This window comes from Heloderma suspectum, chromosome 1, assembly GCF_057233095.1.
Source record: "Heloderma suspectum isolate Gila_16-S chromosome 1, 16-S_ref, whole genome shotgun sequence".
Classification (NCBI taxonomy): Eukaryota; Metazoa; Chordata; class Lepidosauria; order Squamata; family Helodermatidae; genus Heloderma; species Heloderma suspectum.
Genome location: NC_139458.1, coordinates 107,483,453 through 107,510,115, shown reverse-complemented (window position 1 = coordinate 107,510,115; position 26,663 = coordinate 107,483,453). Strand labels below are relative to the sequence as shown.

The 26,663-nt window shown below is 43.8% G+C and overlaps 2 protein-coding genes across 3 annotated transcripts in view; one reads left to right on the top strand and one right to left on the bottom strand.

Moving 5' to 3' along the window:
- Window positions 1–24,732, top strand: PAX6 (paired box 6). Of its 2 annotated transcripts, XM_084852934.1 has the most exons (11): window positions 101–308; window positions 1,445–1,575; window positions 2,471–2,512; window positions 2,607–2,822; window positions 3,790–3,955; window positions 13,883–14,041; window positions 15,169–15,251; window positions 15,756–15,906; window positions 16,041–16,156; window positions 21,572–21,722; window positions 23,667–23,752. In XM_084852934.1, the coding sequence occupies exons 1-11, from the start codon at window positions 101–103 to the stop codon at window positions 23,750–23,752; spliced, it is 1,509 nt and encodes a 502-aa protein (XP_084709060.1). The 2 variants fall into 2 exon arrangements, with proteins under 2 accessions (XP_084709068.1, XP_084709060.1); XM_084852942.1 differs by lacking the exon at window positions 2,471–2,512 and having other exon boundaries at window positions 1–308; window positions 16,059–16,156; window positions 23,667–24,732.
- Window positions 15,014–26,663, bottom strand: part of ELP4 (elongator acetyltransferase complex subunit 4) — a 273,599-nt gene continuing 261,949 nt past the window's right edge. The window contains exon 12 of the mRNA XM_084853055.1: window positions 15,014–15,107. Within this exon, the coding sequence (XP_084709181.1) occupies window positions 15,090–15,107 (18 nt within the window). The 3' untranslated portion in view covers window positions 15,014–15,089. The remainder of the gene's footprint in view (window positions 15,108–26,663) is intronic.

Below are 26,663 nucleotides of genomic sequence, written 5' to 3'. Positions count from 1 at the left end.
CTTTTCAATTAGCCTTCCATGCATGATCCGGGGCGACTTCCGCCTATTTCCAGAAATTAAGCTCAAACTTGACGTGCAGCTAGTTTTATTTTAAAGACAAATGTCAGAGAGACTCATCATATTTTCCCCCTCTTCTATATTTGGAGCTTATTTATTGCTAAGAAGCAGAGGCTCCTGGAGTCAATTTAGCAGGAGGTTCCAAAGAGAGGAGGAGAGCAGAACAGAGAGACCCACAGAGAGAGGCAGACAGAGAGGCTCAGACAGACCTTCTCCAGGGAGCCCTTTGCCTCCAAAGCCTAAAGCTGCAGGTTGGAGATCCTTTTCGAACCATTTTGTTTGATTTTTAAAATTCCATTCGCGTTGATTTTGGCCAAGGGAGCTGAAGCTGGGAGGATGCAAGAAGTCTGTGGCATAGCTCAGCCTAGATCCAGCCAAATTCTTTCCCTTTAAAATAATAATATTAATAATAATACAGTTTCCCCTCCCCCTCTTTTTTGGGGTGGGTGGGGGAAGGCGAGTCTCTTGGTGATGGCATTTGGGGGGCTAGAGGGATGGAAACCAGGAGGCGCCTCTTGTTGGCTTAGTCAATTTCGTCGTTGGCTTAGTCAATTTCAGATCTGGGCAGTTTGGGAGGGAGAGGGAGGCAGGCAGGTGGACTTTCTCCGAGACTGAGGTGTGTCAGGCGAGCTCGGATCCAAGTGCAGGGCTGGAGAAGCTTCTTCCATCCCACGTCGTTGTCGCTCTTTCTCTCCCCTCCCCCCGCACTACTACCACCACCCCCGCCGCCCAATGCAAGAGAGGGGACGGTTTTCCTCCACTCCACCCCCACCCCTCTCCCCAAGCCGGCTGTGCCTTTGCTTGCTCGCGGTTGCCAAGTCTGCTGAAAGGATGACTCTGAGTGAAAGTGTGTAAACCAAATGTTGCTCTTCTGGGCTGAGAGGCAGATCTGGGACTGTGAATGGGTCTTTAGAGAGGGTCCCGCGTTGAGCCTAGTATGGGGGATGGCGAAGGAAAGGGTGGGGAGGAGGAAGTCTTTGTGGCTGGTTTGAGCTTTCCTTTGATGGAACAGAGATCTGTTCAAATCCTTGTGTCTGTAAAATGATTTGCAACTGGTAAAATAGGTGGCGATTGGAGAAACGGTGGCTACTGGCGCTGCTCTTGTTGTGTATTGCTTTGCCTAGACTAGGGCAATATATCTATATCTATCTATCTATCTATCTATCTATCAGGAAGAGACAGACCATCATAGAGCTGTTTCTTCAGTGGGTCGTCCGTGGCCGAGCTAGTGGGACGGTGCCTGATTTGGGTCGTTCGGTTGTTGTTTCTCGTCCGCCACCCAGCCCCCCCCCACCTGACCCGGGAGGGCGCCTGCCCGTGTCCCAGGTCCTCCTCAGGTAGCCGAGGCTTCCATTGTCCTTCTTTTCCTTCTCCCCCCACCTTGTAGGTCATAGCGGCGTGAATCAGCTCGGCGGTGTGTTTGTCAACGGTCGGCCGCTGCCAGATTCAACTCGGCAGAAAATCGTGGAACTCGCCCACAGCGGGGCTCGGCCGTGCGACATCTCCCGAATCCTGCAGGTGAAAACGCGAGTCGCCTCCCCAGCTCCAGCCATCCTCCGCCTCCCTCACTTGAAAAGACGCCTGTACTGGCAGAAGGGCTTTCCATGACTGTAACCTTCCCTGTCCAGCCTACTGGGAGAATATATATACAGATATATATATATATATATATATATACCGTCATCAATTAATCTGCTTCTCTAAATCATGGGGATACTTTTATTTTTCTTAAATAAATTGATGCTTGACAACCTTTTGCCTTATTTCCATATGTTTAATTCAGTAAGTTTGTTTCGAACCAGTTGGCTGGAATGAACTGAGTGATGCAATCCAAGTGATATTCCTCTCCTAAACGCACTTATTTAGAGATAAGACCCACTGATGATTATCGGTCTTTTTTCCAAGCCAGTGTGTATAGGTCAGGGGTGTTAATATGTCTTCCCCACCCTGTATCTTCTGGTTTCTGCATGCAAATATATGTATATGAAGCAATATTAAGAAGCAATAAGCAACTCCGATTTCCTTTGAAATAGTTACCCGGGTACTTATTTATCTCGGAGGCTCCTGAGAAAACGATTTGGCCAGGGATTTGGCTTAGGGATATAGCCTAACTCCTACTTTGTAATCCACCCACACCTTCCCGACCTCCCCAGCCCCTCCCTGAAATCTGAATATTTTGAAAACTGGTCTGATGATGTCTGTAGTAACATTCCTACCAATACTTGACATTTTTCTCCAGTTTTTCTCTCCCCTTCCCCTTTCAAGTGGGTTTTTTTTTTAAGAAAAAAAAATCTCACCTTTGTAGCGTGTAGGGCCACAAATGTAGTATTTTTTTAAAGAAAGAAAAAGAAAAAGAAAGAAAACCTCTCTAAGTAAGTTCTCATACCATTTAAGGTATATTTTTGTGTTATAGACCCATGCAGATGCAAAAGTCCAAGTGCTGGACAATCAAAACGTAAGCTTGTCATTGTTTAATGCATACTTAAACAATTTTATTTTTGTCTTGAAATTATTAATAATGTGATTTTCTGTCCGCTTCCCTGATGCAGGTATCGAATGGCTGTGTGAGTAAAATTCTGGGCAGGTATTACGAAACTGGCTCCATCCGGCCGCGGGCAATCGGAGGTAGCAAACCCAGAGTAGCGACTCCAGAAGTTGTAAGCAAAATAGCACAGTATAAACGGGAGTGCCCCTCCATCTTTGCTTGGGAGATCCGAGACAGATTACTATCGGAGGGGGTCTGTACCAACGATAATATACCCAGCGTAAGTTCATCCTGAAACCCTTTTCTATCTGACCGAGAACAATACTCGGAGAGCTATAGCAAACCTCTCGTCTCTTTGTTCTTCCAGCCCAATGAAATGCTAAGAATTCTCCCCCCCCGCCCCCCCCCCTTTACAAGGGGTAAAATTTGGCATGAACAACTTATGGGGCGCCTTTCAAAAGCACGTGTGCGCGCGCGCCAACAACTCGGTGCTTATCCTTGGCTTTTGAGCTACTAGGGATCCAAAAATTAAAACCACATACTGTTTTTGCAGGATTAAAAAAACACAAGAGCAATCTAACACAGGGACCAAGGGGAAATTTCTGTGGGTGAATTATGAGTGGTATTTGCTACAAAGCAATGCATTTAGTAAGGTTATTTGGCCTACTTATTACCCAGCAATCCCTGACATTGCTTTCTAGATTTCACAGGGCCTTTCTTCCAGAGGGGCTATTCCCTGAAGAAGGAATATCTGGTGACCTGACCATAAACGGTTTAAGGGTTGCCTCCCGACATCCCGATTCTAAACGCAGTGCTTTGATCTCCCCTGATTCGGTTCCAGGGCCCTTGCTTTCATACGATCATAGCCTGGTCGTGAACACGTCCCCAAACGTTTGGGAGGGAGGGCACCCTAATGCTGCAAGTACTAACTCATTTACTCCAGAGTAGTCCGATTGAAGTTGCCCTGGAGCAAAAGGGTTGTTGTGCTTTATGATCTGTTTAGAAGTGACTCCCCTTGCAATCCGTGGGGATTCCTTCCTTGTAAATGTATTTGGGTGCTGACTGAGGTTTTAATGCTCTGTCTGTCTCTTCCCCGAGCCAGTCAAGTGTGTCAGTGAGATCCAGGCATTCTTGGGATCTGTGGCTGGGGTGGTTAAGCGGGCTCGTTCGACCTTGTAACTGCTCCCCCCCCCCCCCAGGATAGCCTCTCCCTGCTACCGTTTTGTTGAATGTCGCTTCCCTTTCAGGTATCTTCGATCAACAGAGTCCTCCGCAACCTGGCTAGCGAAAAGCAACAGATGGGTGCAGATGGAATGTATGACAAGCTAAGAATGCTGAACGGGCAGACCGGGACGTGGGGCACGAGACCCGGGTGGTACCCGGGGACATCCGTTCCAGGGCAGCCAACGCAAGGTAAGAGAGAGCCAGAGGTCTTGGGGAGGGGAGAGATTAACCTCCCCCCTCCCCCCTGATCAATCCGATTTCACTAATGACCCATCAAAACCTAAACTGGCAAAGATGGACATGGTTGTCTGCCTTGTGACTCCGCCCTCCTCCACCTTTCAGGATGCAATAGATGGTCATTGGCGGGGTATCGTGTGAATAAGGAGTGTGACAGATATGCGAGGCATTTTAAAGGCAGCGGTTTCTAAACGGGATCTTTCTGTCGCCCCACTCCCAGAACCCCACCTTTCCTATGTGGCATTGTATTGAAATCCCGACACACACGCGCGCGCGCCCGCACAAGATTAAAATGCATTTTAATAAACCACCCTCTCCGAAGAGTTGGAGACGCTAAATCTCTGACAGATTGCGGGGAAAACACCATTGTATCAGATTGCTCTTTAAATGTAATTGACAAATTATGTGACTATGAGTAGGAAGCATCTAGAATGATGGACGAGAAAGAAATAGAGGCTTTTTGCTTCTAGGAGCTCTGATTAGCTGTTTGGTTTCCATCTCCGTGTTTCTTGTCGTTTCTTTTCTTTCCTCACAGGAAAAAGAGAGTTATCAGGCAGGTGAGGGTGGCGGGAGGGAAAGTAGTCTTTGTGGGGGAAGCAGAGAAGTGGATTGATTCGATTTCCCACTGCGTATATTGGAGAGAATGTCAAGCTCCAGGCTGAAGTCGGTCTAGGTTTTTTTTCTCAGTGTCATGCTCCGAATCTAGGGGCTTAATTCAGTCGTCACTCGTCAGACAGTCCTGCGCCAACTTTGCCAGTACGGGCCCCAGTTGATCCTGCAGATGAATCGGTGCTTGTTGTAGGGAGTTGCCAAGGGGTTCATATGAGGGCTAATGGGACGTTAGGTTCCTCCTTGAGATACTTCCTCGCTTCTGGTTTGTTTGTTGTTGTTGTTTGTGCTGTGTTTTCTTTTTTCCCAATGCGCACAACCCCCTTCGGTAATTGTGGTCAGTTTCTCAGGAGAGGTGTCTCCCCAACAACCTGCGTTTTGTTTTCATCTCGAAAAGGATATTAAGACAGAAGGGGAGACAGACAGACAGAGAGAGAGAGAGAGAGAGAGAGAGAGAGAGAAAATCAGTAACAATATGCGGAATATCGGGTACAAAGGATGTTTCTGTCACACGCAAGAATTTGTTATGGGAACAATTCTGTCGCTATGTAATTGCTCATTAGAGATCGTTTTGTTTCTCATTAAGGCGACATGAATAAGCGTCTAGTTGAAGGAGACAGCTGTAGAAATGTTCCACAGGAGACCCCTGGACACGATATGGCACCGCTTGCCAATTAGACATGTCTAAGAGAAGGGAGCATTCTAGGGGGGACCCTGGGAAGACAAGAGCGTCTTTGGGGCATCCTCTTGCCGTCCCAACTCCCTCGGATCACCCATTGGAGACGGAGTATACAGAGGCTAAGAAGAGGCTGGGAACCAGCCTGCTAACTGAAGCCCCCCAGCATCTATTTCCCCAGGGGGCGACTCTGATGCCCCCCTCCATCTTGACTTGGGAATGGACCCCCTTGATTTCCATGGAAGGCCCTTCCAAAGGTGTGCTTAGAATGGCAGTCTGGGGAGGTGGGTAGGTGTCCTCCAGGTGTGGGGCTGGGAGTACCCAGGCCTCCTCAAGGCTCGCCATCACTGACCTATGCCAGAAGGAGTGTGGTGTTCGTCTGGTGTGGCAAAAGCAGAAGAGCCTTGTGGTAGACGGAAGGATGCGCATGGGGCTTTCCTGGGAGATGCCCATGGGCTCTGGCCCATAAAAGCTGTGAAGCAGGCCTCCTTGAGTCTTGAAGCCGTTTTCCTGCTATTCCAAACTTGCCCTCAAGAATGGGTCTGTCGACCTACGATCCTCTGAACAAGGACATCGTATTGATGTGTAGAATATTCATATATTCTTTAGGGCTGCGAGTTTGTGGACAAAAGAAAGCAGCGGGTTGAGGGAGGGCAGCCCTGCAGAGAAGCAGACCCACCGAGGCTCGCTGCAACAGCCTCCGGAGCCAGGCATGGTCCTTTGCTCAAGCAGTTGCGTGTGAGCGAGGCAGGGACGGTGTTTCAACCACAAGTTTGGTGATTTCCATTCCACGCAGCATTCAGCCCTGGAAAATGCGGATCGGATTCTCTCTGTGTGTGGTGGTAAAACGCATTGCCCCTTTCACTCTGTATCGGAAACAGTGGGTTGTATCAAATTTTAGTCTAACTTAAGTTCTATTCATTTCAAGGGGTCTACTCTAAGTAGAACTAAAATCGCATACAGACCAGTTTCTTCGTGGTTTAGCTGTGTAGGATATACAGCTTAGAGCTCTGTACACAAATTCCACAGGGGTCAAAGTCTGTAGATCAGGTGGTCCCAGATTCATAGCTCAGGGCATTTGCAGGGCTTGGATTTTAGCCGATTCAAACCAGCCCCAGAAGTCAGAAAGGTGGTTGTTGTCCCTGGGACTAATGAAGCTCGGAGATTTTCAATATTAGGAACCCCCATTTCGTTTTGTGCGATGATGTTGAACCACCCTGGGCACGATCCACTCTTGCACGCCCTGTATTTAAAGCGTCCTGGAGGGTTGTGGTCCTTTAACATTGCAGTTACGCCCCACTGACGTCAAGGAAACAGATCTGTGAGTGAGCGACAGACCTTGTAGTCTCTGTCTGACCGTGCCCCGATCCTATAGAAGGGCCGACCCAGCCCGATCCCAAAATGCATTCACCCGCAACATCAAACTGATGTAAACGAAGCTTACTCCCGAGTAAGTGTCCAGCCGCAAAACTACGGCTGCAGTCCTAGACTCACTTCTCTGGGGGTAAGCCTCATTGAACTCAATGGGACTTACTTGTGACTAGAAATGCATAGGATTGCACTGTAAGCATCCTTACTTTTGGAGCACTTCTACAGATATGATTGTAAGATTATCCGTCTTAGGATCTGGGCTTCATCATCCTCAACAAACTTGCACCCCGATCCTAACCATGGGTTCCATGGGATTTGCAGCCTGTCCCTCAGTAGACCCCACTGAATCCAAGAGTACGTTACTCCCAAGTAAACGTGCATAGGACTGCAGCTTTAACTTCCAAGTTACTACGCCTCGGACGGCAGTCTTACTTCGAAGTAAGCCGCCCTAAAATGAACGGGGCTGGTTCTTCCAAGTTAAAGTACTTAGGATCGGGGCTATCAGGTCGGTGCAGATTAGCTCTTCATTATAATTCGTGTTGTGGGATGGGCGGCCCTAGCGCATCGTTTACCATTCCGGAGGAGAGTGTGGGGAGAGAGAGATACTTAGCACCTAACAGTCTCCAGAGGAGATCTCAGGTCTCTTCAGAAAGGAAGGAGAGTCTGACCGAGAGATGCTGCAGTATTTCACTTTACTGGAATGTTGCGGATGTTGCAAAAAGGCGAAGGAATGGCAAATCAAAGTGCGGGGAAATCCTCAGAGTTATAGGGGGGCGGGTGGGAGTTGGGAAGGCAGGCACTCTTTGGGTGTTACGGAGATTACATTCTGGCAGCTCACCCGCTTTGTTGGGGTCAATATTTCCTCCGTCTGCCCCCCCCCCCCGCGCCGTTCGTTTACAGTCAGATCCGGGCTGTTCCAAGTCCCATATTGTAGCATCTAAACTGTACTGTGGGTCGTTTCACCAAGAGGCGTTTCTTTATTGGTTTGAATCCAAATCCCCTGTTAGCACGTTTGATCCAGTTTTTAGAAAGTGAGAGATGTGGTGCGTAGTGAAGAGGTGGGGGGGGGCAGGTGATCATTGGCTTGACATCCTCCCCGGGAAGACACGCGTGGACATCTAATTCCTCCGCGTGCCTTCCCTCCGACCGCCGCTTGCACCTGAGACGGAAGCAGCACCTCCGGCCCACGCGCGCCCCTCCTGGCTCGGCAAACCTGGGGAGACCCTGGGGGTTCCAGCTCAAATGATTCGAAACCGGTGGGGTCTTCGGTGGGCCGCCCATACAGGCGGTGCCTCGCCAGCTGCGAGACAGGAGGGCCGCTGCACGGACAGGGTTTTCGGAAGCCTTTCTCGTGTGCTAGATATTCTTGAAGTCTTTGGCTTGGCAACCCGTCCCGGGTGAGGCCACGATTCAGCCAGTGTAAAGGACGTGTAAATCCCATTGATTTGAATGGGAGGACTGTGGAAAGATTTAAATCTATCCCACTGCTATCAGTGAACCTTGCTGCCCGATCAGAAAATGTTTACTCGAGGGGGGGGGGGGCTTTTGTCCCGTGGGTCTCCTTTTCTAGTGAGTGTCCGTAGGGCTTCAGTCTTCAAGGTCCTTAATTGTGGCTGGATCGTTACCCTCTGGGTTATTAAGCTGCTCTCCTACAGTATCCTTACGTGAAAGTAAGTTCCACTGAGACCTTTTCGAGTCAATGTGGTTAGGATTGGGATGTCAGGGTTTCAAAGACCCCCATTAATCACTAGTTGCCATATAGTTCACTCAAATGAATGGGAAGAAAGCTGGGGCGGAGGGTGGAGAGAATTCCGCTATATTATTGGCCCTGAGTGTCTCTCTCTCTCTCTCTCTCACTCTCACTCTCTCTCTCACACACTGTGGAAAAGGAAAAAGGAGAGGAGGTGAAGGCCTTGGATGCGGGGGGAGGAACGCAGAGACACACACTGAAAGCCTTTGCCTCGCTAAATTAAAATTAATAAAATGGCTTTGCCCTGGAATATTCATGTGCAGCGCTAATGTTTTTTTCCCTTGCAGGGCTGCCTCTGTGTTCCTGGATTTTAAGAGTCCATTACTGCAAAAGCATAAGGCAAGGTTAGGTCTCAGAGGGGGACAAATATGGTCTCAATCTGATAAACGCCATGCAGCAGTGAATAAAATAATGGATACATGAGGGCTGACAGAACAAAAAGAGACATCTCTATCCGGGAGAAATTCTCCAGTGATTTAGTGGTTTTAGGGATCACTGAGAGACTGTTTCTTATCTCCCCCCCCCTCCTCTATCCCCTCCTTATAAGACTAAAGCCCTTCTATAGGATTTAGACACTTTCTCTTTCAACAGATGCTACAATGTTTTGATCCCAGCTCCGCAGCTGAAAGGTGCCGCAATCGGTTTGCTATCTTCCTTTCTTTTTTCTTTTTTTCTCTGCTAGTTTTCCGCCTCACTGATTAAGACACTAAGAAACTAAGGAATGATTTTATTTCCCAGCGTCTTTTTTTCCCCTCCCCCTCTTTTTTTCTTTCCTGAAAACAAATCCTATACTCAGCGTCAGATGGTCTAGCTATAGGATAATAGGGACAGCATATTCACTCGCTTTCTTACGGATTAGGTCTAGAGAAGGTGGAACGGACTATTGAGTTCATTCCTTTATGGGGCTTCTTCTTTTTTAAGTATCTTTAAAAAGAAAGAAAGATATCTTAATTGTCTGACAATTCTTTTTCCTTTTTTTTTTTAAATCTGTTTTTCAAGATCAAAACTTTAAATAGTGTTAACAGACACCGTTTTGGTGCAGGGTGGGAGTTAGAGAAGACTGAAGACGAGCTCAACGGTTGCCATAAACGCACGCTACTTAAAGCGAAGAGCTCTTGATTTAGGGCGCAATCGACATCCTACTGAAGTCAATGGCCATTTTCCCATTGATGTTAATAGAGCTGGATTGCAACGTTTGCGGTCTTTAGAAGTGGTGGTTGACCGGGCGAGGATGTTTGGACTGATTCGTTCGTTTATTCGGTGTTTTGTTTAAAATCCTCTCTAACCTTGAAGCTGAAATTCTTGCGTTTGTCATGTTCGCCTTGCGAAAAGAGGGATCCGATCCACTCCACCCCACTCCTCCTTTCTCGGTTTGAAGCTGCTTTATTTGTTGGTCAGTTATGAATGCTGCTCCCCGCCCCCGCAAGTTGCCTTGGCTCTGGGTGAAAGACGAACTGACAAATTCCACAAGGGGCTTTGCGTGGGAGGGGCCGCCACCTGGGCCCGGAAACAAGCCACAGACACGCGCGCGCACATCCACACGCCCCCTCCGAACACGCGTCGGGCATTTGGGCCTTCTCTTCAGCAGCCTCGGGCTCTCTCACCCGCGCTGGGGAATTCTCTCTTGGGCGAGGGGCTGGTGGTGGAAGGAAATCAGTAAGACCCGAAACGGTTGGGTGCTTTGCCCGAGGCCCCACCACGAAGTGGGTCAAGCCAAAGAACTTGATTCGACGGCCGGGGAGGTTTGGAGCTGAGCTGCTGCTGTTCCTTCCTTGGGCTCCATTGGGGCGGGTCTGGTTCTGAAGGTTACTTCTGTCCCGTCCGATTTCCCAACCGGTAAAGGCTGCAGTCCTATGTGCGCTTTCCTGGGAGTCAGCGTCATTGCACACAATGGCACTTGCTTCTGAGTAGACATGCCCAGGATTTCACAATGAGATGGACTTGGGCTTCTCTGTCTCCGTCGTCTTCTTCTGGTCATAAATATAGGTATCAATGGGATATGGGATTTAAGGGCACAACCCTATTCATGTTTAGACAGAAAAAAAAAAGTCCTACGATTCCCAGCATTCCCCAGCCAGCCAAGGCTGCCTGGAGAATGCTGGGAGTTGTAGGAAATTTTTCTGTCTAGATATGGATAGGATTGCGCTCTAAACCACTTAAACCCAATCTCTGTTTCAGCCCATTTGCTGGACGAGCACTACTTGTTGGGGTCTGATGGGGAGGGGGGGATAACCAGGCTCAGTGGAGGGCGATCCAAACATGTCTGCTCAGAAGTAAGTCCCAGTGAGTTCAATGGAACTTTAACCCTAAGAATCCTGCTTATGGCACCAGCCCCCAGTTAGCTCATTGCTTGGGTTTTTTGTTTTTTTGTTTGTGGACAGCCCATTTCTAAAGCTGCTTAAACTGTAGGGTTTGGATTCCTGCCTGGTTTTGTCCCATGGGTTCTCATGTCCTAGGAAACTGCATGTATGTGGTCACATACGTTTTGTTTTGACACGTGAACCTGGCAAGGCTTGCCTTGGCACAGCAAAAAGGTGTGTTGTGGATTCCTCTCAACTAAAGAAATGTACAGGCAATTGCCTATGGGGCAGTGATATCCTATCTGTGTAGGGAATTGATCACGTGTTGATGTCTCCACTCCTATCCTCATGTGAATCCAAACATTTTATCACAACTGATTCAGGATACAGATAACTGAATATACAGCTCAAGGGTATTGTGTCAGTTAAGAATGGAATATACATAGACCTTTTTAAATACATGTGAGTGGGGCCCAGGAAAAGATTGTGTCCCTGGCCAATTTATACATGATTTGGGCCATGTATAACTATGGCAACATGTATGTGTGCATACGCACATATTCAGGTGTCTAAACCTGAGTGCAAAATACATTGTGAGGATCAGCCCTGAGAGCCCACCAGCTTTGCTTACAAAACACAGAAGCAAAGAGGGCAAAAAACCCTGGCTAGCTGCCTTTCTTAACAGCAAGGCCTCAGGGAATATGAACCCAGGAGTGCTCTTCCTCTGAAAATACTTAAAAAGTCAGCCACCAACTTTGGTTAGTAAATAAAAACAGGGCCCTTGTCTTGGACCCTTCTCTGCTAGTTGAAGCTTACCTAATCTTAGCTAAGTAGTTCTCTCCTCTCGTTTACCCCCCTTTTTTCCTGGTGTTGAGTAAACAGGCTCAGTGTATGGAGCTGGCCTATTCACCAGTTTAGGGGTGTTCTTTCTTTCTTCCTTGGCTCCTATAGAAAGTTTTTTTAAAAAAAAAAATCAATCCTAAATAGCATTGAGTAGCCCAGCCCTGGGGACAGTGATTAATGATAGTAGTGCCTAAAGGTTAACATACTTCACTGAAAAGTCTGTTGACTGGGATCCTTGTGATACAATGTGGCCCACTGCACGCCTCAAGAGAATCCTTTTGTTGGGCCTGCCTGATTGTGTCCTCGAAATTCTGCCCACGAAAGTTTGCCAACCCTCCGGCTTGCCCCAAGAGTTTAATAGTTTCCCTTACTCTGCTGGCATTGTGTCCCGGTGAAAAGCAGCCCCCTCGCTATTCAAGTGTTGGTGGTCATCTCAATAGATCTCCAAAACGCCCATATGGTGACCACTGGAGATGAATCCAACTGTTTAAATGGGGGAGAAAGTTGGGGTTTTACAACATTTCAAAGTGTTTGAAAAGATCCCAACCAGATCCTGTCACAATTCTCTTCAGGGCTTTGAAGGCTGAGGCCCCATTGTGAACTGATTATCAACTATATTACTTTAAAGTTGATTTCCCACCAAATATATTTTTCTCCAGGCTTGAAGAGAGAAAACACTTTTTTTCCGTTTTATTTTTTAAAGCAAAACTTTTCTCCCTCTCTCTCCTTCTTGCTCCACCATGTTAGCATCAAAAGAATCCCTTCTGTTTTTCATTTAGCAACATCAAAACCACTCTGAAGGATGCTCTGAAAGGAAAGGGAGAGTTAATTTACTGACAACTTTTTCTCTGCTTCTACAGAAATGTCCATTCCTTTTGTAAAAAAAAAAAAAAAACCAAAACAAAACCCAAATCCCCCCCTCCCCTTTCTGCAGACACTTTGAAAGACAGCTCGACCACGAGCATATCTTTACCTCCAGCAGCAATGGGAAAACAATAAAACTTTCTCTTGTTTAATGATAGAAATTACATTAAAAGTGGTGGAAATGCCCTAATTAAAAATGTACCACTTAAATGATATGCCAGGCGCTCAGCTGCAGAATAGCATATTTAGCTACTTAGCGAACTCGCTACTATTTCTTTTTAAAATTACATGTTAAAATTTTAAAAGAAATCTTACTTTTCTCTGGTGCAACACATTACAAAGAATGGACAGTCCTTTTATCTAAATATAAAATTCCATTTTCAGCAATTATAGCCTGTTCTTGGTGATGATATAATTACAGCTGTGCTCTGTAATAGGTGTCAAGGCAATGCACACTCATACAATAGTTGAATAAAACTGCAGAACAATGCAGGCACTTCTAAATTCACAACCTTTAAAATGAAATTGACTGTGCAGAATTCAAATCAAAACTAGATAAATATTTTTTTTAAAAGATTACAAGCTTGGTTTGGTTTCTTAATAGCATTTTCTGCAAACCTATCAACATCTAATTGATTAGATAGGAATTACTGATTATAGATAATCTGAAATACTGAACGTCACTATTTTAAATGTAGCAATAGGTAAATAAATTCCATACAGAGACTCTTTGCAAGGTATTTTGGAAAAGTTGCAATCATATTCAATTGAAACAGTTTCTTGGCTTGTTATATTGCGGGGGGGAGGTATCTTGCTAGAAGAGGTATATTACTAGAAATACATTTATTCATTCTTGGTTCCTATCATAAATGTTGTTGTTGAGTAATTTCTAAACTGGATCCTTTCTATTTGAACATGATTTATCTCCCCCATTGTTATATACTAATTTGTGTTTTGCTCCATGCTGTTTTGAACTCCTCTGAATTGTGGGAGAAATTTTTAATTCCCCCTCCCTTCATCCACCATCCCACCCAAGTTTCCCAGGTTGATAAATGTTTTAAATAAGGCATTTACCTGCCATTCTTATCCCAGAGTTGTTCATGTACTTCAGTATGGACCAAGGACTACAGCTTCATACCTAGTCCACAACCATTTAAACTAGAGTTTAAATTAGCCATATGTCATTTCATATGCAGGACTTTGCAAAACAACCATGCAAATCAGTTTTGAATCAGGTGGTACACTGACTCCAATCCAACTATTTTGGTTTAATTGAAATATGGATTGAGCTAGAAGAGATTGATCATATAGTCTGCAATGAACCTCCCCTAGAGAGAGAACTTGGATTATTGTCCCTTGGGCATGATTAAAAAAAAGAGACGTTCTCAAACAAGGCCCCTTGTGCTTGCTACAGCATATCAGTTCAACCTAGTCTTTCTTAGGATCACCTCCTCTTTGTGTTGCAGATGGCTGCCCACAACAAGAAGGAGGGGGTGAGAACACCAACTCCATCAGTTCAAATGGAGAAGATTCAGATGAGGCCCAGATGAGGCTCCAGCTGAAAAGAAAGCTGCAGAGAAATCGGACGTCCTTTACCCAAGAACAAATTGAAGCGCTTGAGAAAGGTGAGCCACATTTTTCATGTGCAAGAGTCAGAACAAGGAGAGGACATTCCATGCTCTGTTCTCTTCTGGCACATTCTGACCAGTTCTAGACAAAGAGGTCAATGTCCATTCATAAAGCTCTGAAATGTTTTCCTTCCTGTAGAATCTCTTAAAGCAGCCTTCCCCAACCTAGTGCCCTCCAGATGTTTTGGACTACAACTCCCAGCATTCTTGACCTTTAGCCACACTGACTGGGGCTGATGGGAGTTGAGGTTCAAAACACCTGGAGGGCACCAGGTTGGGGAGGGCTGTCCCCAAAGGCTTCGAGATGAAATGACAATGAAAGTGACAATGAAAGCAGTTGAAACTGGCACTCCAAATGCTCCAAAAGGTGCAGTGCTGTCAGCATATGTAGGCTGAATCATTGTTATGGGACTCCGAGCTGCAGCTATACTTCCTTTTCTCAGGTTACATCATGTGCTTGAGTGGCTGGTTTGGGGCACTAAGGCTACAAATCCTGCCCTGGCATCATTAAAATAATTGGCCCCCAAATGATACTTGAATTTTGGTGGCTTTTGTGCACCTCTCCTGATGGGCCTGGATTTCAATACCCTGCTTAAAATAGTATTAGGCCAGCCTTCCCCAACCTGGTGCCCCCCAGATGTGTTGGACTGTGACCCCGATCATTCCCAGACAGCCTGGCTTGAAATGATGGGAGATGCTGTCCAACACATCTGGAGGGCACCAGATTGGGGAAAGCTGTATTAGAGTATCCTCCTAGCCCATGTTTAAATGTTAGCATGGAAAAGGTTGCCCCGGTTTTCATATGCTAGCTGTCCACAATGCACCCACACTCTGAGTAGCTCTTTGATTTCTCCTTAACAATCTACAACTGAAGACAATCTGTAATCACCTGGTCCAGCTTTCATCACATGATCCAGCAAGGGGTGGGGTGCAGCAAAGTTGCACAATGACATCTCTTCCTTTTGAAATCAACATGCCCATGGTCTTGTTCAAAAGCACTTCTGTGGGAATATTCCTCATAAAAGATTTAAGGCATAGAGTGCACTCAGACGTACACAGAAAGCTGAAAGCAAGAGGTAAAACCTATTTTTAATACTAATGCCATAATGCTTCCTTTCTACCAGAATTTGAGAGAACTCATTATCCCGATGTGTTTGCCAGAGAGAGACTAGCTGCCAAAATAGACTTGCCTGAAGCAAGAATACAGGTACTGCAGTGACTATGTAATATCTCCCTTCTATCTTTCCTTCCTTCTCTCACTCTGTACAGGGGCACACTGATGTTTCCAGAGGAAATTTGACAGGTTCAAACCAAACCATCTGTATGTAACCATGCAGCCTGTTGCTGGGGATGCATGCAGATGGGAAAGCGCATGCACATCAACAGCGAGCCCTGCACCCAGTGGCGTTTCAATCCAGGTCCCACCCAGTTCGAGATATGCATTGTAACATGGCTGCATAGCAAATATGCATCTAATCTGCCACATGGAAAGCCTGCCACACATGCAGATAGCCTTATATGTCCATTGCTAAAGGTTTATCCCCCAGTCATTTGGTAAAAATGAAAAGGTGGATGTTGGTCATTAATGAAGATCCTCTCTTGGTCAGAAGTTCTAGAGAAGTATTCAGTTACTATGCCCCCTCTGCATGATGCATTTCTAAGACTCTGCCCATATTTCACTGTGCTAATGGAAAAGATCTTGTATTTGCAGGTGTGGTTTTCCAACAGGAGGGCAAAGTGGAGAAGGGAAGAGAAGCTAAGGAATCAGAGAAGACAAGCCAGCAACACCCCAAGTCACATTCCCATCAGCAGTAGTTTTAGCACAAGTGTCTACCAACCGATCCCACAACCCACCACACCTGGTAATATGCTTTTAAGAAATATATTTACCAGTCACTCAGCCTTCTGGGGTGACACAACAGAACACTCTGTACAGTCATCTGATTGAAGCGTACACTAATACGTCCACCCTGTCTGTCTATCTGTTCTATTTTAGTTTCTTCTTTCGCTTCAGGTTCAATGCTGGGCAGAACAGACACCGCGCTAACAAACACATACAGTGCTTTGCCACCCATGCCTAGCTTCACAATGGCTAACAACCTGCCTATGCAAGTAAGTATAATCCACTAATATGCTCTCTTGCTCTCTCCAAATTGTGTGATTACTGGGCAGAACCTTGTCCTTTGAAGCTAGAGGGGAGAATGCCAATTCTGGGCCAAAAGGGGAAGTTCTCAAAGGTCAAGGGGATTTCTATATCACACCATCACCAACTTTTCTCATCTGTACAGCCTTGATGGGATCTTGCTGCATATTATCAGCCTACTTTTGAAAATGGGGATGCTTGAGCCATGTATATCAAGTTCTCATCTTTGTGCTAATTAATCTGTAATAACTCTCACCTCCTGGTTTTATGCTTACAGTCCATAATGCTGGTCAAGATCTTGACTTTATCTACAAACAGGCACTGAAATATCCTTTTGCCATGTTTGATCTGCCATGACAGATGGTGAAAGGGTATTTAAGGGATAATTAATCTGTGTAAAGTTCTCTTGCATATGCAGACCCAGATGGACTGAGGCAGTTGTCCTCAGACTGCTTCCTCCAACCATCTCCCCATTTATTTCCATGAGACCACTCCAGAGTAAGCGAGTAGATGCTAATAGCATAATTTTGTAATTTTGAAAATGTTCACAGGGATGTCTAATATGAACTAGCTTTCCCCAAACTGGTGCCCTCCAGATGTTTTGGACATCAAGTCCCATCAGCTCCAGCCAGTGTGGCCAATGCTAATTAATGCTGGGAGTCATAGTCCCAAGCTTCTGGAGGGTACAAGGTTGAGGAAGGCTGATATAAATGTTCACAGCTATGTATAAAGTCAGTGGCTTCTACAGGAAGTCCCAGTTCACAGGTGCCATCCACATGGTGAATGTATGAAACCTCCAGGCCAAGATGTTGTCTCCTCCAGGTGGTGCATCTACATTATGAGTGCCAGAGCATTGCTGTAGATGGATAGTATTGAGTTCAGATGTGGTTTGAATCCCTGCTCAACATGAGATCACTGGGTGCTCTTGGGAAAGTCACTATCACAGGGATTTTGCAAGAATAAACCAAGTAAAAACTGTAATGCATAAGAGTAAAAAGTAGAAATAACAACATTAGAAGAGCCGTGCTGGATCAGACTGAGCATCCATCTAGACTATCATTCTGTTCAGACAGTGGCCAACTAGCTGTCGACCAGGAATCCACAAGCAGAGCACGAGTGCAACAGCACCCTCCTGCCCATGTTCCCCAGCAACTGGTGTAAATAGGCATACCGCCTCTGATACTGGAGGTAGCACATAGTCCTCAAGCCTAGTAGCCATTGATAGCCTTCTCCTCCAGGAATTTGTCTAAACCCCCTTTAAAGCCATCCAAGTTGGTGGCCATCACTACATCCTGAGGTAGCAAATTCCATAGTTTAACTATGTGTTGTGTGAAGTAGTACTTCCTTCTATCTTTCCTGAATCTCCCACCAATCAGGTTCATGGGATGACCTTGGGTTCTAGTGTTATGTGAGAGGGAGAAAAAAGTGTCCCTATCCACACTGGTCAATAGTAAATAACAGTAATGATAAAAAAGTAACACCATTCCTTTGGTACTTTCATATACCATAAAATGATCCCATATTAGCACAACACAGAGATCTTCAAGCCCAGATTTGCAGCATATAAAATAAAGTGAACATCAGACAAGATGCCAGTAAGTTGCTGGATGAGGGACTTTGCTCTCCATTTCTCCAGAATGACTTCCCCGATACTAATCATAATCTTGGCCCATGTTTTGCTATGGGAGTTGTACTATTAGTCCTATCCATGGTCAACTGTTTGTTGATGACATCGAGCAAAGGGCTGGATGTGCCCGATCTCGTCTGACCTTGGAAGCTAAGCAGGGTCAGTCCTGGTTAGTACTTGGATGGGAGACTGCCTGGGAATCAGGCTTCCTGCACTGAGCAGGGGGTTGGACTTGATGGTCTTTCAGGCCCCTTCCAACGCTATGATTCTATGATTCTATGATATGTGAAAGCAGCACTGGACATTGCTTCTAATTCTTAGCAGCAGTGTTCAAGGACAGATCCCCCCACCCTCCGATGTACTTTAACCTGGCTTCTTAACATCCAATTAGAATATGCCCCCCCTTTAATGCCTGTGGCATGATCTTACATGGTGTCAGTGATTGGTTGGCAGTATAGAAAATGGGGCAGTAGTTAATCCAGATAAACTGAATCTGAAATAAATTAAGTTTAAAATACATTAAAATAGTGCAATCATCTCTATGAGGTCTAAGATGCCAATTTCATCTGCTATGAGGCATCTAAAAGACAATTTTGCCAATATTCTTGGGTGACCTGCTTACTAGGCAGTTGCATAGTACTGTGATTTCAAAAAGAAAAGATTTGATTGAGCAACAGGAGAATTGGAGCCAAGGGCTGCAGTCTTAGCATCCAAAGAGCCCATGGGTGTTTTTTATAGGGCTACATGACTGGCACCTTGATCCTATGCACTTTTACTAGGAAACCAATAGACTTTACCTCCACCCAATCCAATGAAAAATTAATGAAGTTGAAGCCTGTATTGAATTGTGGCTACTGGTCCTGATCCAGAGAAAGTTAGCCATACTTAAGTTCCATTTTATTTAAGTCAGTTGTGATTCCCTTGTCTCATTCATTTCAGTAATGTTTTATGTGATGCTGGTACATTGTATAGAAATTTTGTGGATTTCTTTGGACCTACTTGGTATGTAATAGTGAAATTTCTTGCTATACATGGATTGATCAGTTTCAAGAGAACCTACTTTCTCTGAATTGAGGCCCATCTATTTAGGTTTATAGTATAAAGCTAGTTTTTCCAGCATTGCACATGTGGTTTCAGTCAGGATCTGGGCCACTAAAATGCCAAAATGTTATCCATCCCATATATTGGGACATCCTTCTTTAAAGGCTCAATTCCGATTGATTTCAAAATTGTAGAAGGAGCCAAAATAAAAGGACCATCTCTATGGCCACCTGCATGGAACACCAGAGTCGAAAGTAGACCAGAACTGGGGGGAGCCTTCCAAACTTTGAAGTGAATTATCTGAACTGGAGAAGAGAAATAATAGAGTTTGAGTAAATATCTACCTACCTACCTACCTACCTACCTGTGTGGCGAAGTTTAATTGGGGCTCATAGATTTGAATTCAAAGGACAAAAGTTTCAATTGGGTAAAAGGAAAAGATCTGTTTAAGAAAAATGCATCTAACCAGAGAAGCTCATTAGTCTAGCATTGGTGAAGAGAAGGAGCTGATTAAAATGCTAGCAGGATTACACCTTGGTTGATGAGACACTGTGGCTATTGGCACCCTAGAAATACCCAAGGGGGAGAGGAGGATGTGAACAGCACCTGCAGTTCTAAATAACTGTGTTAAAATGAGCAGAGCTGCCAACCCTCTTGCTTGTAAGCATGTGGATAACTAGCTGGCTCAGGAAAAGAATACAACTCTTGGGCCTGAATGATGATTGCACCCATGCATCAGAGGTCACTGAAAGATACTGAAGTGATGGATATTCCTCAGCTTTGCTTGAAACATTGTCTAACTGAGAGCCAGTAACAACTGTAGCCTAGTATAAAAATGTAAAATCTAATCTTTTTAAATGAACTTCAGAGAGCTTAGAAAGCAAGGTATCCACGTCCTTCAGCTATTGGGCAGTCTAGAAGTATAATATAATGAATGAATGAATTAATGAATGTCTCCGTGACATTCATTCAAGGGATTTAGGAATTAAATTCCCTTGAGTTCTTCTGGCTATCTCAGCCCAAATAGTAACCAATTAGGGATGACAGTACAATTTGGAGATAAATTAAGTGGATTGTATATGAAACTACTTAGCCAATCTATTTATTATGTCGTATTTGCCTCTATAACCATGACACATTCTGAATAAATATAGGAAAACAACTAGAAAATCAGACTGATCAATAACCCAGTTAAGGCAGCAATCCTATAGCCACCCTCCTGGAATTAACCCCCACTGAACTCAGTGGGACTTACTTCTGAGTGAACATGAAGCATCGCACTGTAAAATGAAATATTTGGATTGAAGATGCTACTTTTCCATAGACAGCAATGTGATTAAAGCAGTTTAAATTCTGATATATTAGCTGAACCAGGTATTAGGCTCGGCTATAAAGACTAAAATTTTACATCAGCCTCCCCAACTTAGTGCCCTCCAGATGTTTTATACCACAAACATCATGCTGGCTGGAACTGATGGGAGTTGTAGTCCAAAACATCTGGAGGGCACTAGGATGGGGAAGGCTTTTAAATTGTCAAAAATTAAGAATGATTACAGGTCATATGCAGTGATATGGCTTTCACAACTCAGATTGCCTATATTCTGCACCAGTGATTCCCAACTGTTAAACCAAGTTGGCAGAGATTTATAAGTTTAAGGATAAGACCCAGATATAGCTTTTTTTAACTTTCAGAGAAGTACAACATCCTGCAAGTGGGCTTCCACTCGCGCAACAAGACATTCCCTTCCTCTCCTCCCCGCTGCATCCCCCAGCTCTCCAGATTTTGAAGGTGCATGGGGGGGGGCAGCTGCAGGATGAAGATGGACTGGCACCCATTCCACTGATGGAAATCATTTGGATGCTCCTTGTAGGGCTTGCCCTTTCAGCATGGCCTGGGGTGGGGGGATTCCTATTGGGGCTGTTCACAGCACACAACAGCCCACTGTGGATTGTTTAACCCATGATGAGGCTGTGGCACATGCAGGGCACATGCGGTCACCATTTTGAATATGCAAGCCCCACTCAGGGGTTGTTGTGTTGTGCAAATCCAATGAGAGTGGGTTATGCGAGGATTAAACAACCTTCACATAACCCATGGTCTGTTTTGGGGTTAAGGGTTGTTTAACCCTTGCATAAGCCATGCTCGCTGGGTTTGCACAACAGAACAACCCCCAAACAGGGGTTGCATATGCAACCTGGTGCCCATGGATACCACAGCTTGTCTTGGGTTAAATAACCCATGACAAGCCGTGGCATATCATCCGAACCTGGTCATTGACTCTGAGCAAATCCTTGAGCTTAGCAATGAATCTGGAGGAGAGACCTCCTTGTCAAATACCCTGAATATGTAAATTGACCCCCCCAATTCAATTAAAGCTTCAGAGCATGGATGCGCCGCTGTCAGCTTCCCATCTTAGTGAAGGCTCCAGAAGCACTCACTGCTGTCGCAATTGCTGAAGGGAAGTGTGTGTGGAAACACAGCATCTGAGTATAAGTAATACATTAAATGAAAGGACCTAACCTTTGCATGCCATTGAAAGTAGATGGGTATCAGATGCCACCTTTGAAACAAATAGGAAGCTCACAAAAGCTCCATGGAATGAGGCAGTAAATATGAACGTTTGTGGAGAGGATATTTGTACTGTTCTTAAGAAGAAATAATAGAAGTAAGACGATGCTGAAATTCACAAGCATTATTTTGTTTTTCCTCCCACAGCCCCCAGTTCCCAGCCAGACTTCCTCTTACTCTTGCATGTTACCCACAAGTCCGTCAGTAAATGGGAGGAGCTATGATACATACACACCTCCTCACATGCAGTCACATATGAACAGTCAGCCAATGGGCACCTCTGGCACCACTTCCACAGGTAAGCATTTATTGGTTTTTTCTTCAAAGATATTGTATAGCAGGAGTGCAGAACCTAAGGCCCAGGGGCCAAATCTGGTCTTCCTGGGGTCCCAAAACAGTCCTCCAGGGTTCTCCAGATGGCCACATCCCCTTTAGCTGGCCCCACCCCTTTCCACCAACCACCAATTGTTTGGTGATGTCCTGGGGTTTGTGCTTATTTTCTCCATTCATAAAGACTGATATCTTTCCTAAGGCTTAGTTACAGGCAGCAAGGTCATTAAGCTAAAATATGCTGGTATTTTTGCCCTGCCCCTTTTTTCAGCCCCACCCCTTTTCTTTTCAGCCTTGCCCACCACTGCAATATAGTCCCACAGAGAGCTTCTCTGAAACGGAATTTGGCCCTCAGGCTGAAAGAGGTTCTGCACCCCTGATGTATACAAATGGTTTGATTCATTCATTCATAAAGTGTTTACTAGTTTTCTGTCAAAAGCTAATGGCTAGATACCTGTTAAAAACTTGATCTTGCTACCATTTGCTTAAATGTTATGGTTTGGGTTTTCAAATCTAAAATGGTGAACCCTTTTATTACTTGTTTTTTTGGGGGTAGGGGGCTGTAATGAACTAATATAATTCATTAATTTGTTTGGGATTTCAAAAATTCTGGGTAGGTAACAATAACCTTAGGAAGTAAATATAAAATAATGAATTAGAATTTGAAAACAGAAGACTAGATTGATTAAAAGAAGTAGACATTTAATTAGGGGCAAGGAAGTATTCTCCAATTTGCTTGCAGATAACTGAGTAGAATGAACTTGAGCACACTCCGGGAGAGAGCAGAGGACAGGAAGGCCTGGCATGCTATGGCCCATGGGGTCACGAAGAGTCGGACACGACTTAACGACTGAACAGCAACAAACTGAGTAGAATGGCTTCCTACAATTAGGATATGTTTAAACAAGGAAGATATCTTTGAAATTATTTAGGAGAACTTAAGATAAGGGAGAAGAAGGTACAAAACACTGTTTAGAGGTGACAAATTGAATAGCATCAGAGATTGTGTATAAAAATGGTAAATCCTAATGAAGAAAGAAAGCCATTTTTTTCTGACATCCCCAACTGAAGTAAACCATTTATACATGTAGTACTTTGTCATAGAAGTGCTTTGATGCAGCAGTTCCTTGACATGTAGGAGGTCTGATAGGCATACACAGATTACCCTAACATAGGCTTGAACTCCACCTCCCATCATTCCTGACCAGTGCCATGCTGTATGGGGCTGATTCGAGTTGTAGCCCAACAACATCTGGCAGTCCATAGGTTCCCCATCCCTGCCCTAATATTTATGTGATTTCCTAGAGAGCTTAACACACAAGAATGTACACAAGGAGCTTTGCATGTGGGAAGGGGAGCTGTGTGACTGGAAATACAGTGTGTGTGTGCACACGTGTGTACGCACATATATGTACTGTTTTAACTCAGCATAGTCTTTATGACAGCGCAGGTTAGGAATCCAAGGATGCAATCCAGCGAAAGTTCAACGTTTTAAAGTCCCACTGGTTTTAATGCAAGAGCTATGTGCTTAATTCTTTCCAATTGAGATCAATGGAACTTCAAAGTGCTGATCTTTTATCCAGTTCTTATCTAAAGTCATTCTCCGTTTTCCTCATGAAATCATGTCGTGGTGTCCATTATTCATCTGGATCGCTGTAAATATTGTGCATTCCCAAGGATAAACAAATCTGTGCTGTATTCAAAATTACTGATTGATTGCAGAAAGTAAAAAAGTTTTAAAAATCTAATTAGATGTAGTATCATGCAAACTATACAACAGATTTGACAAACTTTCAGAATGCCATGAGAGCTCAGAATGCTTTACAACAAAGGCCTGCATTTGAAAAGCTGTGTGTGAGTGTGTGTAAATAACATTCCCCTCTTTGTTTGTTTTGTTTTGTTTTTAAAAAAGGTCTTATTTCTCCTGGAGTGTCAGTTCCTGTTCAAGTTCCCGGCAGTGAACCTGATATGTCTCAGTACTGGCCAAGATTACAGTAAACCATGTGTTGATTTTGTAAATGGCTATATGGACAACAGTTGGTGGTTCAGCTGTATTTTCTAAAAGAAGAATGGCTTTCAAAGTACTTCTGCACTGCAACTGTGCCCTACAACACATGGAGAAAGACTTTAACATGGACCTTTGTATACTGAAGGAATTATATCAGTTGGAACAAATCTTCATTTTGGTATCCAAACTTTTATTCATTTTGGTGTATTATTTGTAAATGGGCATTTGTATGTTATAATGAAAAAAGAACAATGTAGACTGAATGGATGTTTGCTTTTGTGTTGGTCATGAAGTTGTTGTTTTTTTAAAAAAGGAAGCCATGATCAACAAGCTTTGCCAGGAATTAAGAGTTTTATCAAGCTATATCGAATACTTCTACCAATCTGTTCATAGATTTCAGACTGATGCTCCAAGTTTGTATCATTCCATTGCATATAATTCAACCTGGAACAATACGCACTAGATTTCTGTAAGAAAAATATCTGTCAGGATTTCCAAAGGTTATTAACAGATGACACGTGCAAACAAACGGTTAAGAGAGAACTTCAAAGAAGAAAAATTGATAGAAAAAGGGTAGATTGTGTCTTCGATATAATCCAATTTGTTTTATGTCAAAATGTAAGTATTTGTCTTCCCTAGAAATCTCCCAGAATGATTTCTATAATAAAGTTAATTTCATTTATATTTGACAAGAATATTCTATAGATGTTTTATACCCATTTTCATGCATCAAACGTTTCTTTTTTGGTCGGCAAAAGTTAATTGTTCTTAGCTATAGTTGTACTACTGTTCACAGTCCAATCATTTTTGTGCATCTAGAATTCATTCCTAATCAATTAAAAGTGCTTGCAAGAGTTTTAAACTTAAGTGTTTTGAAGATGTTCACAACAACATATCAAAATTAACCATTGTTGATTGTAAAAACCATGCCAAAGCCTTTGTATTTCCTTTATTATACTATTTTCTTTTTAACCTTATAGTGTGGTGTGGCAAATTTTGTTCTTTGTTAGGCTTTAACTTTTTTAATATATTCAGACCAGTCTTATGTTGATATTATTTTAAGTTTTGAAATATTGGATGGCAAAAAATCAAGAATTTTTAAAAAAAGATTTTAGAGCTTGGTTTGGAATCTCAGCTGAAAAGTTAATAGATTGCTGGAACATCAGAGCTATGTATGGCAGTCTCTGTATATAATAGTCATAAAAAGGGGAAATTTTCCTGTTTCACAGAAGTATATGTAAGGAAAGATTTATTTAATGGAGGGGGGAGAACTAGCTAACTTTTAAGAAAAGTCTGCGTTTTGACTTATGCTGGATACATGTGGGTTTATATAGAGGATTAGCATTTTTTACTTCAGTGGAGCTGCAATTCTGAAATCACTTATCTTTAAATAAATCCAGTTTAAATCAAATGGGATTAATCAGGAATATTTGGCTGCAAGACTGTAGCCTCAGACTTTTTCTTTTTAAATTGTTAAACTGGTGTATTCACAACAAAAGAAAAGCTCTCTCAGGAAATGACCTCCCTACGTGCATTCACAAAGCCCATTCTTAGCATCATTTTCCAATGAACTTATAACCTGGTTAATATTTCGATGCATTTTGCATATGAGTGTGGGCGAGGGTGGGGAGGTGCACCTCAAGAAAGAATAAGAGGAGAGAAATAAACAGACCACAACAATGCAAATTGACTGGCTAGTGAAAGCTAAAGGCCTTTAGTCATTGGCAGCTAAATATAAACATTCTCACATATATGAAGGAGGTTCATTGTGGTCTAGCTGTTACTCGCAATGCTTCAAGGAAGAACAGATCTGATGATGTGTAAAAGGCGATGCACAGAGAGTCTGGACGCAAAGGAAAGGCACCACAAACTGTCTTTGTAAAAGACAGAGGGGGAGCTTTGTATGCTACATAAACAAATATTGCTTTTCTCTGTCTTGGAGGAATTGTGCTTGCTTTGAGACAGATACTCTTTTGCTGGCTCTATGAAGGCATCCAGGTGCATAAGCTGCTGATTGATTGTATTTCTATACTGCCTTTTTATTTATTTATTGCATTTATATCCTGCCTTTTTCCCTCTTGCAAGGAACCCAAGGCGGCTTACATTATCCTCCTCCTCTCCATTTTATCCTCACAACAACAACCCTGTGAGGTGGGTTGGGCTGAGAGTCTGTGACTGGCCCAAAGTCACCCAGTGAGCTTCCATGGCCGAGCGGGGACTAGAACCCGGATCTCCCAGCTCCTAGTCCAACACTCTTGCCACTACACCACACTGGCTTTTTGAAGCTGACTGAGGCGGATTACAAACGTTTTGTGACAAATGCAGGAGACATAACATGCATGGCAAAACATGGCTTTCATTAAATCACACACACACACACACACACACAGTCCACATAAGCAGAAATAAGGGTGTTAGAATTTTTTGAAATATAGATTTTTATTTAATAGTGTGGAAAACACGGCTTAGTAATCACAACAAAAATGATATTTTAAATAATAATAAAAATTGCTTTGCCAGTTATTAATTTATTCCAATCAGTTGTAATGTTATTTCATACAGAGGAGACACTGTATGCACAGAATAATATTGCATGCCTACAGTTGGTTAGATAGTAGACGTTAAGAAAATCAGTAATGTACAGACTGCATTTCAAAGAAATAAAGGCAATATCAAAGGTTCCATTAATTGCAGGAAGTTAGAAGAGAATTCTGGTTTACTTAAGCTGCAAGCATACACTTCACACTCAGTGGGGCTTACTTCTGAGTTGAGATGTATAGGATTATCCTGTTCATTCTTCATACTATAATAACATCTCTTCTGAGGACCAGCCATCTTTCAAAAAATTTCCTCACTTGTATATGAATGAGAATGTGTAAATCGTAACATGAATATCATTTC

What these genes read in the sequence shown, in the direction of transcription:
- PAX6 (XM_084852934.1), top strand. Translation starts at nt 101, where the DNA reads ATGTCAGAGAGACTCATCATATTTTCCCCCTCTTCTATATTTGGAGCT. An exon ending in CCAACGATAATATACCCAGC is followed by an intron (nt 2,823 to 3,789) that starts GTAAGTTCATCC and finishes CTTCCCTTTCAG; the next exon opens with GTATCTTCGATCAACAGAGT. An exon ending in AATTGAAGCGCTTGAGAAAG is followed by an intron (nt 14,042 to 15,168) that starts GTGAGCCACATT and finishes CCTTTCTACCAG; the next exon opens with AATTTGAGAGAACTCATTAT.